This window comes from Acomys russatus, chromosome 24 (genome assembly GCF_903995435.1).
Source record: "Acomys russatus chromosome 24, mAcoRus1.1, whole genome shotgun sequence".
Classification (NCBI taxonomy): Eukaryota; Metazoa; Chordata; class Mammalia; order Rodentia; family Muridae; genus Acomys; species Acomys russatus.
This window is the reverse complement of record NC_067160.1, coordinates 30,104,825-30,120,660: the sequence shown is the minus strand read 5'-3', so window position 1 is coordinate 30,120,660 and position 15,836 is coordinate 30,104,825. Positions and strand designations below refer to the sequence as shown.

The 15,836-nt window shown below is 35.0% G+C and overlaps 1 protein-coding gene across 2 annotated transcripts in view; it reads left to right on the top strand.

Moving 5' to 3' along the window:
- Positions 1–15,245, top strand: part of Kcnj3 (potassium inwardly rectifying channel subfamily J member 3) — a 145,884-nt gene extending 130,639 nt beyond the window's left edge. Inside the window, exon 3 of one of the 2 annotated variants that reach the window (XM_051166122.1) lies at positions 14,639–15,245. In XM_051166122.1, the coding sequence (XP_051022079.1) occupies positions 14,639–15,225 (587 nt within the window). In that variant the 3' untranslated portion in view covers positions 15,226–15,245. The remainder of the gene's footprint in view (positions 1–14,638) is intronic. The other variant, XM_051166124.1, reaches the window with a different exon arrangement.
- Positions 15,246–15,836: the final 591 nt, after the last annotated feature.

The window sequence follows — 15,836 nt, the reverse complement described above, 5'->3', positions numbered from 1 at the left end:
AGACACAACATAGGAGTAGAGTTAGAATAATTTCAGATGACTCTTACAGGCTTATTTTCTGAACTTTCAGAAATGCTTGAATATTCTTCCAGCCTGTGTGCTTAAAAATGTTCATGTATAATAAGACGTTTGCTAGTCTATCGTATCTCTTGTGTCTTAATAGGTATTGCCCAATGTGAATATATATGCTTTAGGCATATGGCTTACAGAAAACAAAACAAGCAATTTCATTCCCCAGTGTCTTTCAGTGATTGCAGTGCTCAGAATCAGGACAAAGTTATACATTTACTGTAACTAACTCAGGCTTCATGAAATGCAACTTGTGTCCCAGTTGTGTATATATGTATATATATTAGACTCCAGAAAACACATTTTTCCATGTTCTGTCCTTGATTACTTTAATATTTACCTATATAATAAATGAGTGATACATTTAAGATTTATGTTGTAATTATGCCAAAGCTCAGTCTCAGAAGTTAATAAGCAGCTTGATGACAATGGCTTAACACCACAACAAAATGTCTGAAAATTGTTATTGTTTATACCTAATAATTGTGAGATAGGGTGTTCTCAAGGTCAAGGCAACTTTCACTGCAAAGAATCTTCATATGAAAACCCCTTTCACCTGTACCTTTGTTTTGTTTTGTTTTTATAGCAATTACAAGCTGTAGATGCCTTATTGCAATTCCCATTATCCAAGACCTGTCTGCCTCCCACATATGTGAGAAGCTAAGGCAGAACAGAGTCAGAGTCTCTTCATTATGGGAGGGGGTAAAGGTGAGCTAGGAGTCTGTAATTTTCTAGGACCATCAGCTTGCTTGGTCTGGGGTGAATAATGGCATTTTTGCTAGTAACTTGTTAAGACTAGCCAGAGTCGTTGATGCAACCTCTGGACTGAGTATGAGTGTGGTGATAAGAACATCACTAGACACTTACCCCAGGACAGTCTACTCTTGGTTAGTATAAGGCATCATCTTAGGTATTTATTTATTGCCTCCCCTCTGAGTTCTGCCCTTGAACTTTGTGGATGTGCTGTCAGTGTTGTGCCACTTAAACTCTCTAATTTTATGCCCATTATACACACAATCGTTCAAAATCAATAAATTTCCCCTGTATTGATAAAGAGATTGAGGGGAAAATTTAGATGGAATTTTTCAAACAAAGAATTAAAAAATAATTTAGTATATTAAAATGTGTTATGCTATATATATATTCAATTTTAAAGATGAATTATTTTATGAAATATCTAGCTTTGAAGCCAAAAAACAAAATCTTTAAATCTGTAGTGATTATTGAAATTACCTACTGTACCATTTTGATTTTGTATCTTGAAAATGGGTGATGGAACATCAAAACAGGTAACAAAATAGTTATTGTTAAATGAAAACAGAAAACGAGACAGGCAGCTTTTTCATTTGAATATTCTAATAGCAACCAAACTACTAGTTAAAATAAGAGGTAACGCAGAATGTTTTCAACCTGTTCAGAGAATTAAACTAATCTGGTTAACTTAGACATACAATTTTCTTCATTGTAAGTGAAAAACTGACAACGTGCATTTAGTCTCAGCATGGGGCCCATCTTCATCTCACTGTTTTAGCATCACCTATATTACAAACTGTGTGAAAAGGATGAAGTAAATGTGGCTGGCTACTGTGGGGGTGGCAGGTTCCTTACTTCTTTTTCCTCTGTAAGGAGCTAGAATCTTAGCTGTGTTTCCTGAACCTCTTCGATCAAAATCAGTCTAGACCAGGTACTTGCCCTACACTGCATGTAAAGTTTATGGTGTTTTGGTTCTTTTTATTTTGTTTTTTACAAAGAACATGCTCTTATTTTCATCTATGCTCTAATAAAAGTAATTTTCTTTTCCAGTTTTGTGATTGCTATCTTACAAAAACAGCAGTGAATTATGCCCATATCTGAACAGTCCCTATAAAATTATAGGAAAGTTCATGGCCTTCATTAAAACTCAATTTTTATATCACCAAACTGCCATCAGGTTCTTGGTACTCCAAAAAGAGCCTTGAAAAAACAGTGCCATTAAAATGTACAGCATGTGTTTCAGACTTAATCTATTTGTTCTGATTAGCTGGCTGAGAGCCAGCCAGTGTTCTGTAAGCAGATCCAGAGTAAACCAAAGAGGCTGTAATTAACAGAATTAATTCCAGATATAGAAGCTTGAAGCACGAGGTGACACTTTGATCATAACACGTCCTCTGATCTAAGCAGAATGCAGGGACAGTAATTGCCCGTAGTTTCAAGGCACGTGACTAGATCAGGGATGATTATTTTCCTGATGGCCTAGGAGCACCGTGGTCTGCTAGCTGATCAGAAGAAAGTTCGAGAAATACAAGGGTATGTTTTCAGCTATTATTTTAGTTTTATGTTCTTAGAAAATTCCCAGTGACTTTTAAGAACATATCCTTTTTCATCATTTTAACAGTACAAAATTTTCGGTAGCCAGCCTTATTTACTAAACGCAAAAACACTGTAAGTTCCTGTGTATTTTATCTTCTAAATACCATGTTCTTCTCCCGCAACCGCTGTGTGTCTGGCCATTATCTTCTGTCCAGTTTTCCTCCTGAGCTTATGAAAGATTTGTCTCTATCTATCAAGCTAGGTGATCTCTGCAGAAGACCCTCACACTGTTTGAAGCCTCAACAAAGCTGCTTCCCCCAACTGCATGGAATAGGAAATGTTTCCAGATAAGTAGAGTGTCTCTTCTATGCGCAACAGAAGATATTTGCCAAATAGAACTTTGGCTGCGTCCAAAGGAAATGGAAAAGTCAAAATTCCTACAATAGCTGTAGTTTTGTGTAAGACACTTTTATTTCCCTATTACAAATATTAACACATTAATATTAGTAACAGCCACAAGTCGCTGACTACCTCTTGAAAGAGAAGTTCAGAGATCTTGACAACTCTTTAGGGCGCTACAATTTATTTTGCCCTAAAGAGTCCTTGGACTAATGCTACCTACATGACCCTCAGAATAGATTACTTAAATTAATAATATGTAGTTAGGACTCTATCACCCTTTTCTGTGCCTAAATAGTTCATTTAAGGAACATTGATTAATAATCCATAGTACAGATATAACAAAGTTTCCTCATCCATTACATTCCTTGGACTCCCATGTCCAACAAGTTGGAAGGGGCCATCTCATGCCTGGCACTAGGGATTTGACTAGCACAGTGGCTCTTAAGAAAGCATTGCCAGTCCAAGTGTCATAAATTCATTTATACATATAAACATATGAGTGCATATATGCATATATTATATTAATTCTAGGTAAATAAAAATATATTTCCTTAGAGCATTTTCAAACAAAATTAGTATTAATTTTCACTTCTCTCTCTCTCTCTCTCTCTCTCTCTCTCTCTCTCTCTCTCTCTCTCTCTCTCTCTCTGTTGAGGCAAATGATACTATCAAAACATTTCTCAAAGATGGAGTATTATAACATTTCTCCAATGTTAGCAGGCCATTAGAAATATTTGCCTCTAGACAGAGGATCTATACATTAAGGGAAGGCTTGCAGACAGGTCATTTTTCACTTAAAAACTTGGGAGAATGGTTAATTTGTTTTTGGAGTGTGGTCCATTTTAGTATAAATATACAGAATTTGGTTATCATTTCCTTCTGATAAAGCCAAATTTAAGGAAGTCACAATGTCTCATAACTCATACACCATTAGTTTTATACTTCTTCAAGATTTTAGCTTCAGGAAAGTAATCTATGTTTTATAATATTGAGATAAATTAGAGAAATACTAAAGGAGATATGAACCAATGTGTTTAGAAAACTTTGAATAGTTTGACTGTAGTCTCTAGACTCTGTCTTGCCCTAAAATTAAATGCACTCAAAAGACTTGTACATACATGTACAATCGATCATTCATTTTGCTTAAAAAATATATGTGCTAAATGAACATGTATTTGTGATGATTACTGTGATGTGCCATTTTCACACTTAGAAGAAAAATATACTCCCAAAACAATTCTCTTAAAATTATAGAGAATTTATTTTTTCACTTGGCCTCTAAAAATAGCATAATGGCAAAATTAGAATAAAAAAATCCTCTGACCTTTTCCTGCAAAGCGTAAAACCAGAACAACTGCTGAATTGCAAATGTTTATTCAGCTCTGTTCTAAGCCTGTAAGCAAACAAAATGTAGTTGAATTTCTGCCAAAGAAGATGTTAAAAAGTAGCCACAGTTGGTGACTGTAAAAGATGTGTCAGTCTCTATAAAAAAGGAAGAGCCATGAGCTAGGAGAAAACAAGTTTTAAACTCTCAGGTAGAAATAGATGTGTTGCATAGTATGAGGCAACTGATTTAGTGATATGAGGGACAATATTTCACCAAAATAATAGGTGCAGTATGAGCCAAATGCTGAAGTTTATACAAAATTGCATGCTGATTTAGTTATAATACAGCTTTATTAGCTAATTCCAGGTAAATTAACTCTAATAATCATCTTTACATCTATATCTTCATACTTGCATAATAGAAATATGATGTTATCATCTAAAGTGACATGTATTACTTATCACTTTGCACATAGTCTATTTTTATATTTTGTTTGCTTGCTTCAGTAACCAACTTAATGAGCTTTTGTATGTATGCTTCTGGGTCAAGTTTTTAGCTCACAAGAACCACAAATTCCTTCATTTTCAATGTGCATATTAATCTAGATTGAGATATTATAGATGTTTTTTCCATTAATAACTAAGTTTTCTCCAGTTTTGCTACTGACTCTTGGTTATTGGTATTAAAATAATCTACTAATAATTAGATAGAAACGACTGAAAGTGTTAAGATCACCATTAGCACTTAACTTTTTGCTTCCTCCCTCCTTTCCGCCCTTCCTCCTGGAGAACAGAGCATCTGGTTCCTGGTACAACACTGGAAACTAGGTAGATGATGTAGCTAAGGTCTTCTTTATGGAGGTTTCTTTCCTTATTTACATTTTGCTTGCATGTTTGTGTGTGTGTATGTGTGTGTGTGCGTGCGTGTGTGTGTGCATGCGCGTAAGCGCGCACATGAGTGTAAACACATAACCCAGCATAGCTTTGGAGGTCAGAGGAAACCTGCAAGAGTCAGTTCTTTTTTTTTTTTCCAGTAAGTGGGCCTCAAGGCTGGAACTCACTTGCTCTGTCCTGGCTGCAGGTGCTTTTTTTTTTTTTTTTTGTTGAGTCATCTCACTGGCCCTTAGGAATCCTGATGCCATCTGAAGCGAGTCTATTGGTACAGGAAGTTATTAAATGCAAGCTGTACCTTAAAGTGTAAATTCAGATAGTTATTCTTTTAAATACATGTTTTACATACATATTCTCATCACTGGTGCACTGTTTGCTCACACAGTCAATAAGGACTATTTCTGATAAGTTTAAAATGAACAAATGGAGGGTGAGAGCTCCATTCTGCAGCACTTGTAAACAAACACTAGAACAATGTTTTGGAGAAAGTACATGATAAATAAATGAATGAAAGTTACTATTGATACTGTCTAGACACTTATAGTTTCCTGTGAGTAAGGAATGTTGATACACATGCAGGCATGTACAAGTGAGGCAATTTAACATATTTAAAAGCTACAAAGATAAAATATAAGAACTGGCAATGATGTAGTAAAGTTCCATGTATTTGATTTGTGCTTTGCATCTGACGAATTATTGACAGAGAGATGGATGAAGAAATTCCAGACTTTTGAGGTAGCATGGATGAATTAAAAGCAAACCTCTCTAGCCATTAAAATTTTGTGACTTAGTAGAGATGTGTGTATGGCCTATTATCTTCATAAATTATACAAGGAAAATAAAATTCTTCACAGACACTGAGGAATTACATAATTATATACATACAATTGCTTCTGATATGGCACATTTTTTACTAAGTGCTAACAAATATTTTTGTTAATGTTTTTAACTGACAAAGGCATATCAGAATATCTGGAAAACATGCTAGAAATATTTTACTTGTTAGTTTGTGTGGGCTTTATGTTGTTAGGTATGACATTGTTTGGGGGATAACTTTGAAGATGGATATGAATTTAAGCATTTAATTATATTAATTTGTATGCAATATTAAAATGTTTACCTGTGTTTTGCTTTAGGGTATATTTTAAAAGTCATCCTCCCCTATTTTTGAGTAGGAATATGTTTACCCACAAAATTAATTGTTAACGTCTCTTAACAAGATGCTCTTTTGTGTTTTTTAAGTTACACATTTGTTACTTTTTTCTTTTTAAAATAATCTTATGTTCTATCCGTCATCTACAGGTCATTCCTCTGCAGTAACTCAATTATACTGTTGCTATGAAATGCAAGTATTTTGGAAACTAAATCTTGTCTTGTTAGGAAAAGAACAATGGCAAACCTTGATCTGTTTTGGTTCTATAATTGACCATGCAAGCAAGCATGCTTTAATAGATACTACAAGAAGAAATCCTGAAATAGGTAGGCTGAGAAGAGAGCATTTCCACTGTGAAATTTAGGGAAGAATAATCAGATGAAAGCGAATTTGGCAGTTAGCAATGCTTTCCGCAAAGCTGGAGGCGGTGCTTTGTCAGTGGCTCAGAAACTTACCCAAGGGGAGGAGCTCTGTTCTAGTTAAGTTATATTTCTTCAGGCGGAGGCAGATGCATAGTGGGGTTTGATATGTTCATAGTAAGTGCTTTCTCAGACCCCAGGACAATGTAGGCACCATGGTGGAACTCAGATCACCAGAGAATCATAAAAATATAAACAATTTAATTTGCTTTGAGTTGGTTCTGAGAATGGAGATGATTATTAGAAAATACATAAATTAAATCTAAACTGACCTTTAGGCTAGTGGAAACTGCCATAGCAGTGTGATGAATAATTTCTTCCACTAATCCACCATTTATTATTTAGTGCCTAAGATAATAGATTCATGAGTTGATTATATATACCTATGTATATGCATGCATGCATACATACGTATATATGCACATACACACACACACAAACATATTTATGTTGCAAACAGCTTGGGAATTAGATACTATTAGCCTTACTAAAATCAATATTTTATCTCAGCTAAGTTACATGTGACTTAAATAGCATGTCATTGGTCCTACAGGAACAATGTCCAATCAATAGCCTACATTTCTGTTCTTGTTTACTATTACATTGTCCTCCAGGGTGTTCTGAAGACTACCTACACATTGTATGCTTTTCAATAAACTTGAGCGTCCACTCTTCTAGTCTGTCCTGGAACCTAGACACTCAATCTGTAGGTCACTGTCAAAAATATTTTTTCCCTTTTACTTTGAGATTTTAGAAACCTGAAGTGTATTTTAAATATCAGCTGCCAAATCCCTTATTTGGCTTTATTTCCTTATAATCATAATTTTTTTTCTGTTTTATTTAAAACAAATCTATCACCTCACTTGAGAAAAATTAGCCAACTGATATCTCAGAACATACCGTAAGACCACATGCTTGTACAGAATAGAGCACAGTAGCAAATTGGATATAGTCCTGTAAGTGTTCTCTATAGGTCTGCTTTGGCAGAGTGTGTTGGGGTTTAAAATGATTCCATTTGAACGCTGCAGTTTCTGGAAGCAATTTTTATAGATTTAATGACTTTGCAGTATATATCCCAGAAGAGTCAATAACCTCAGTGTTATTGAGCAGTGACATACACAGTGTCTTTTTGTTTCGTAAACAAGAGTTAAAATATCATGAGCTTCTTTGGAAAATTTGTAGTTTAAAATTTGGTTCAGTACAGTGCTGTAGAACAGAAACTAAGCATAGAATGCTGAGTGTGCCCAACAGTTATTATGTCAGGGGCTTGCAGGAAATTCTAGAAGTACCCTAAGGAAGAAACGGCATTAGAACTTATTCAATAGTCTTTAAAGCAATATACAAGGTAGACTGTGAAGTTATTTTGTGACATGGCCTGCATGAATTTTCAGCTGATACATTTATGACAATAACTGCCAATTTAAAGAAAAGATAGAAAATAAGGACTTAAGAAAGGAAAATATTACTTTGGTTAAAATGTTTAGCTTTGTGTATTTGGGTGAATGTAAATAAAACTTTTATTTATATAGCCTGCATTTGGACACACTTCCTGAATAAAGTGATCACTGTGTATTTTGGAAGCAATTTATACACATTTTTAAAACATACTTTATCCTCAGAGTATTCTTGGGAGGGAAAATTCAACTTAACAAATAACAAAACTGAAGAGTCAAAAGGTCTATCAGCTTTTACTTCTTCAAGGTTATATATTAGTTAATATTGAACTGGCAACGATTGTTTGATATCACATGGGTCTTGCATTAAAATGATTCATTCATTGTACAAGTGGCCTCCAGGGCTGATGTGACCCGCTTTTTCAGAGACTAGACTATCAGCTGCATTTATATCAAAAGATTTATGTTCATATCATTGTAGGTATATCTAATTAGTTTACAAGGACAAATAAACAGTGTAATGACCTACTTAATCCGTAGACTACTATCTGCCTATACTCACTCATATGGTAGAGTTAACTCTGGTCACTGTGACTGAAGACTATATGATATAAGTATTTGTTGACGTTCTAGGTTTGCCATCAATTTTAGCCTCTGGATTAAGTTCTGTGATGATTTTCTGCTTCTGTTATCGTCCAAAATCTAGTAATTTCCCTGAAGTGTGGACTCAGTAAACTCACTTCAGAGTGCCCCTGTAAAAGTGTAGAACAATGTTAGGCTACATAACACAATGCCTGGTCCACTGTCAAGTATGCTGCATATAATTAATACTATCATTGTTATCTTACCAAAAACAAGATTATTTTAACCAATAGTCAGAGGAATATAAACTGAGAACTTCTATTGTGGTTAAGTGACGATTCAATTTTTTTTTTTAACTGTTAAAATATACTGGCACCTCTCTCCCCACATCGGAGGGGGAGACCTGGTGGCACTCAGAGGAAAGACAGCAGGTTACCGAGAAGAGACTTGATACCCTATAAGCATATACAGGGGGAGGTAATCTCCCTCAGGAACAGTCATAGGGGACGAGAATAAGGGGAAAAGGGGAGGGAGTGAAGAATGGAAGGACACAAGGGATGGGATAGCCATTGAGATGTAACAAGAATAAATTAATAATTAAAAATTAAAAAAATATATACTGGCACTATTGGTTTGTCATATATTTTGCATATGGCATAGAATTAATGGTTATATTAAATAATATCTAGTAATTATTTAAATGTTTTTAAATTTACAAGCAACAACTCATACGGTGATTCTATTGGGCCCAAGGAAAGGAATAAGAATCAATAAGATTTATGGTTTAAAGATTAAAGCAACTGAGAATCAACAAAGCAAGTGCAGAAACCTTCCAACATTATAAAGCCTAGGTGCTAATACTAGGAATTGCACACAGAGTTTGGGGTGAGAGTTATTTACTTCCTCGATCTGTAAAAAGGGCCTTCACTGTTCACATAGAAATGATAATTTTTCTTATGCTTTATTTTTGTACTTGTCATATCAAATTAGGTGTCCTGGAACTACCTCAGAACTTCATTACTCCATGCATAGAAATTAACACTAGAAGTTGAATATTCATTGTCTACATGTCTAATGCTCTTATACTCACTTTCATTCCTTTTTTAGCTACATAGTGCAACTTGATAGAGAACCAGTATAATATAGGGATTAAGCACATGTCTTTCTAGGTCCGTTTTCTTCAATTCAGCCTCAGCTCCATCAAGGTTATGTGATGATCCTATGATTAGTTTTACTTCAAGAATTTGGGAAAGTTGTAACTGTATCTCATATACCTCAAAGTACTGTAAAGATTAGAGTCCCACAGAAAGTGCTTAGTGAGACATTTGACATTATACATCCACAAATATTATCAGCACATGGTTTAAATAATGGAAATTTTCCTTTTTAATGACAGAAAAATGAATATTAAATTAAAAGCCAAAGCTAGACTCACTATTTTCTAGAAAGCCACATTGGGTATTTAATCCATCATGCTTCCCTAGGGTAATAATTCATAGAAAGCCATAGACCATCCCAACAAACTAGAGAAACTTAAATTGAGTGAATTTGAGGGAAATAAAATTATAAAAATGTAACATTGTGGATACAGGACCTTATGAATGTAGTGAGATACTACAGACTCTAGAGCTGGAAGCAGGTGTTTGGCTCTTCCTTCACAGACTGGTGCTCGTGAACATTGTTGGTAAAGCCCTCAACAAATGTTGTTCACTGAGGAAGAAGTTTAGGGTACTGCTATATTTACTATATACAATTTAACTGTGCTGACAACAAAATGAAATGTGTGAGGCAACAATTTTAAGGTGCTGAAGAGCAGGTGGATTTGCTTGTCGGTTGTATTTCTAACTAGCTATCACTTATCCTAAAGCCATCTAAACTGTGTCTACCTTTATGAACTAGAGACAACAAAATCCTTTCATGACTCTACGTAGAGGTTGGAAGTGTAGGTGGTGATTGTTCTCCTTCCTCCATAAAGATAACTTTATATGATGTGTACATGAAAATCTGTGATACTGTCTCAATGATATATTGGAACATAGAAAATTAATGTCCAATCCCTTTATATATCAGCAATTACTTTTTAATTATCAGCTCATAGACATTTACAAACTCTATCTCTCCACTCCCCTCAAGCTCAGAAACAAAGAAACAAACACCAAAACACGAAAATCTTAGGGGTCCTACCACTAGCCAAAATCCTATTTGAACTGGCACCTGCTGGAAAAAAGTATATCAGTTTTCTCCAATGCAGTTTCACTGGGTATATCAACCACACTCCAGGAGAAGTCCCATGGCTTGAGTAGCTATCCCATAAAATAAACTCCATGTGTTTGTGTGTGTGTGTGTGTTGTTGTTGTTTTGTTTAATTTTGTTTTTTTCTTTTTCTTTTTTCCTTTTTAATTTTTTGTTTTATTTTCTTTTGTCAATTGTTTTGTCAAGAAAAGTACCCAGCACATTAGCTTTTCTTTTTCTGTTCCATCCTTCTATACTGCCATTGTCTGTAAGAAAACATAAGGGACATCTAAGGCCACACAAATTATAGTTGTAAAATCTTGTCTTACTTTGGGATCTTAATAATTTGAAATAATTTAAAATGAATAATGACAATGAAGCTTTATATACTGGATAACAGAAAAATATCTATGATTGCCATTCCTTGCCTTAGACAATAAGTCTACATGTAATTAAGAACCCACTTCATTTGCAAAATCTATCCCTAACTGATGTCCCCCAAAATAAAATGCGAACTTTAACTGAGGAGCTTGAAATTAGTCACAATTATGTTTTCTAAGAATATGCATGCATTAGAGCATTTTTCCTTCTAGAATGCTCTATCACTACATGGCTTTTTCTAATTCAGACTATATAAAAATAAACCATGCTTATTTCATGACTGAAGATATCTGCCGAGTTAAAGTAACTACAGGTAGACACTAATATTCAAAGGGTACTATGAGACTGCACCTCTCAGCTGGCGGGATGTCTGTTTGCATGTTTTAACCAGATTACAGACTGGAACAAATGTGGTGAAAATCAACACGCGCTCATCCCTGTGGAAACTGGCGAAGCAGCAGATGCCACTGCTGGAAATAGCTGGGACTTCTGTGTCTTTGGATGAAAAACATCTTGTGAAAAAAAAAAATGATTTGTTCCATGCATTGATTCACAGATTTAAAAAGGGTATATGTTATTGTTTAATGTGTTTTATTCTAGTAGCATTATAAATTTAGAATGGTAAATGCAATACAAAGGACCTCTTTGGGATATCCTATACCCAATCTTTTATTTACCCTAGCCCAAGGTCGTATGTTTAATCTCAGCCAGCATTCATTACAATAAAAAAGTCTCAGAGCTTTTGAGGGGAAAATGACAAGGCTTTGTGTTATTACAAGTCCTTAATTAAACTGTCAGCCTATCACTAACTCAATAATTGTCCATTGTTTCCACTGGTGTAGAGATGGCCTGCATAAATCTCAGACAATGGGCAGGATAGGCTTTAGAATGCCATAATCACACAACCTCTAGTATAAGAGTTGCTTTGGAGGTGAAGAAGGAAGTGAGAATATTGAGTCAGAAAGACCAATCAACCACATTGGTGACTGTATTTTATCAACGGGCCTAACCAAAAGATAAAGAAACAAACGAAAACAAAAGAGATAATCTGTAACAGAATGGGCTGTCCGATTTTGTTTCAGTGTTTACTCTGACTGTCAGGAATAACTGCAGGAAGATCATGGTTGCAATATACTATAAGACTATTTCATTCACAATAGTGCTTCCAGAAATCTTAGGATGAACTTAACACAGCCGCCACAGGATCAGACCACTGACATCTTGAGCATATGCCCTGACATGCAGTTCTACTGAACCACACTTATAAAATGGAATAAAAATGTTGGTTTGTTTTAAATTAAAATGTGTTTTAGGAGAAATATCCTTATTTCACTATAAAATACATTAATGATAGTTTTCTTCCATGAAAGTCATATAGAATGATTTTGTAACTCCATACAGAATGGCTTTTGGGAGGAAGGAATGAAAAAATATTGCTGTATTATTTAGCATACAGGATATTTACTCTTCTGTGTAGTTTGTCCTCAGATTCTTCAAATAATGGTAAGGAGATATATCAGGAGATTCCTTTTTCTTTTTTAAGATGAAATGACAATCCAATATTTTCTTACAAATTATTTAGTAAGGAATTATACATATGTTTGAAATACAAAATTATTTTCTATTAGTGTGTATAAAGCCTAGAAGTAAGTTTTTGAACTGATTTAATTAATTTCACATGTGAGTATAAAAAGGGATGTTTTTGACACAATATTTACTAGAAATTGTGATTTTTGTCACTGTCAGGTAAATATGTATCATATCAGTGCTAAAGTGATGACTGGATTTAGTCTCATAACTAAAACATTAAAAGTAGAGGCGGGAGGAAGGCCTGGAAGGAGTTAAGAAGGGAGAAAGAGTGAAAGGAGGAGTGTGTGTGAGAGGGAAAGGAGAGAGAGAGGAGAAATATAAAATTATACTGGTGTTTTTATCTGCAGCTTGTTAAACCTGTTTCTCCATAAGTTCACACTTAATCCCCTGACCCTGGGTTACTTATCTTTGTATGAAATGAAGTACATCTCTCTAACAAGACTACATTGAAGATAAGGCTGAAGAGCAAGGACCATTAGCACAGTGACTATCATGACATGAGCACTTATTTTCTGCATTAGAAAGTTTCAATCCCCTATGAAAGATGGCATGTAATGATTACTATGTAGCCAATAATGTCCACTTGGCATGATTTTGGATGGATTCAATGAAGGATTTGACTTTTCAATGTGGCTTTTAAAATGACAGACTTCAATTCTAATTCTCTGTAAGTACTGTGAGAGATTGCTTTTCAGGTAGCACAATATTCCTGTATTCAAATTCCTTTAGGTTTTCAACCAAGAGAAGTCACCTGTGCGATGGAGTTCATCTACAGAAGGAAAATGGGCATTGTTCATCAGATAATACATAGTTCTTAAGGAGGGATAATTAGTTCTTAGTTCTATGACTATATTTTAATAACCTAGAAGTTTGACTGTGAGGATAGAGGAAAGCGATGGTCTTTCTTCTCACAGAAAATCATAGTGTGATTCAAAGGATGAAATTCAATGTATGATTTTAAATTGTAACTTACTTTTCAAGTGGTTAATATTCAGAGATTTAGTGATCAGATAATAACAAAGTAAATAAGTTATATTTGAAGAGAACAAAATTGGATACTCAAGAGTACCAGAAAATACATTGTATTCTAGTAACATAACATATAAGTGGCATGATTTTATATCTGTTATCCAGCACTTCTTCCAGAAATATGTAGAGCAGAAATAGAATATGATGTATTTGAGATGCAAATTAGCTATGTCACCATCATAATTTATACAACTTCAATCAAAGTTAATTCTGACCTCATGGCTCTCAAAGGCAGAACTCCCACAATGACTCGCCGTTATCAAGCATAGAAAATTTCCATCTTCATTAATTTAAAAAGTACTTTGGACAGAGAGCTTATGTGATCCTCTCTCCCCTGGCTTGGTGTCACTAACTGAAGAGGGGAAAATGAACTCTTATTATTTATTAAAAGGCAACGCCATGATTTGTTAGGCTTCTATAGATAACTTTTATTTTCTGCTCATAGCATGCAACTCTTGGTGTAACTATTTGTTACGTTACAGGAAGTGATTTGAAACTTTGTAACCTCTTTACCTTTACTGTCTTGGTGCAGTTTGGGTTCAAAGCCTGATGTACTTGACATACCACCTTGCTTGTTAGGTGAAGCAAATGATTACAGTTTCTCCTCTATCTTCTTGCTACAGACAAGTGTGCTGGATTTATTCTATGTTGGGTTTTGGCTGGATGTGTAGATAATGAACCATACATCTTGTGAATCTGAGCATTTACAGCATCTTGTATGTAGGAAAGTATATGTACCATAGCTTCAACAGAGAGTAAAACTTTGAAGCTCTTATACTGCGTGGTCTACTTACATGAATCTGTGAACAGAACTGATTCCTGCTTTTTTTCCCCTGCTTCCACTCTGCATAATTCATCAAAGAGTTTCCTTCTGCTTGCAGGAATGACTTGTCAAGCTCGAACATCATACACAGAGGATGAAGTTCTTTGGGGTCATCGTTTTTTCCCTGTAATCTCTTTAGAAGAAGGGTTCTTTAAAGTCGATTACTCCCAGTTCCATGCAACATTTGAAGTCCCGACCCCTCCATACAGTGTGAAGGAGCAGGAGGAAATGCTTCTCATGGCCTCCCCTTTAATAGCACCAGCCATAACCAACAGCAAAGAAAGACACAATTCCGTGGAGTGCTTAGATGGCCTAGATGACATTAGCACAAAACTCCCATCCAAGCTGCAGAAAATTACTGGGAGAGAAGACTTTCCCAAAAAACTCCTGAGGATGAGTTCTACAACTTCAGAGAAGGCCTACAGTTTGGGTGATTTGCCCATGAAACTCCAACGAATAAGTTCGGTTCCTGGCAACTCTGAAGAAAAACTGGTATCTAAGACAACCAAGATGTTATCTGATCCCATGAGCCAGTCTGTGGCTGATTTGCCACCAAAGCTTCAAAAAATGGCTGGAGGACCTGCCAGGATGGAAGGGAATCTTCCAGCCAAACTAAGAAAAATGAACTCCGACCGCTTCACATAACACAACACCCCTTTAGCCATTATTTAATGTTTTGATTTAGTATTAGTCCAGTATTTGGCTTACAAGATAGTCCTCTGTATGAAATCCGAGAGGTCTATCTTAGTCCAGCAAGGATATCAGAGAACTCTTTATTCCAGTGTTGTTACCGTGCGGAACATGAGTTCTGAAGAGAGGCCATTATAAGGAAGCTATTAGTGGGCATGTATTATCACATCAAGCATGCAATAATGTGCAAATTTTGCATTTAGTTTTATGGCATGATTTATATATGGCATATTTATATTGAATATTCTGGAAAATATATAAATATATATTTGAAGTGGAGATATTCTCCCTGTAATTTCTAATATATGTATTAAGCCAAACATGAGTGGATAGCTTTCAGGGCAGTAAAATCATATACATACATACATGCATATGCACACACACATACACACACATACACAGATGTAGAACATACCCATACAAACATAAATATCTAATAAAAATTGTAATGTTTTGTTCAAATTTGTATTTGTTGTGCATGTTTACTTTATTAGACTAGGGAGGCTGCTGGCATTGATTATGAATACCAAATATTTTAGCCTTAAATTATTTGTTATTTAAAAATC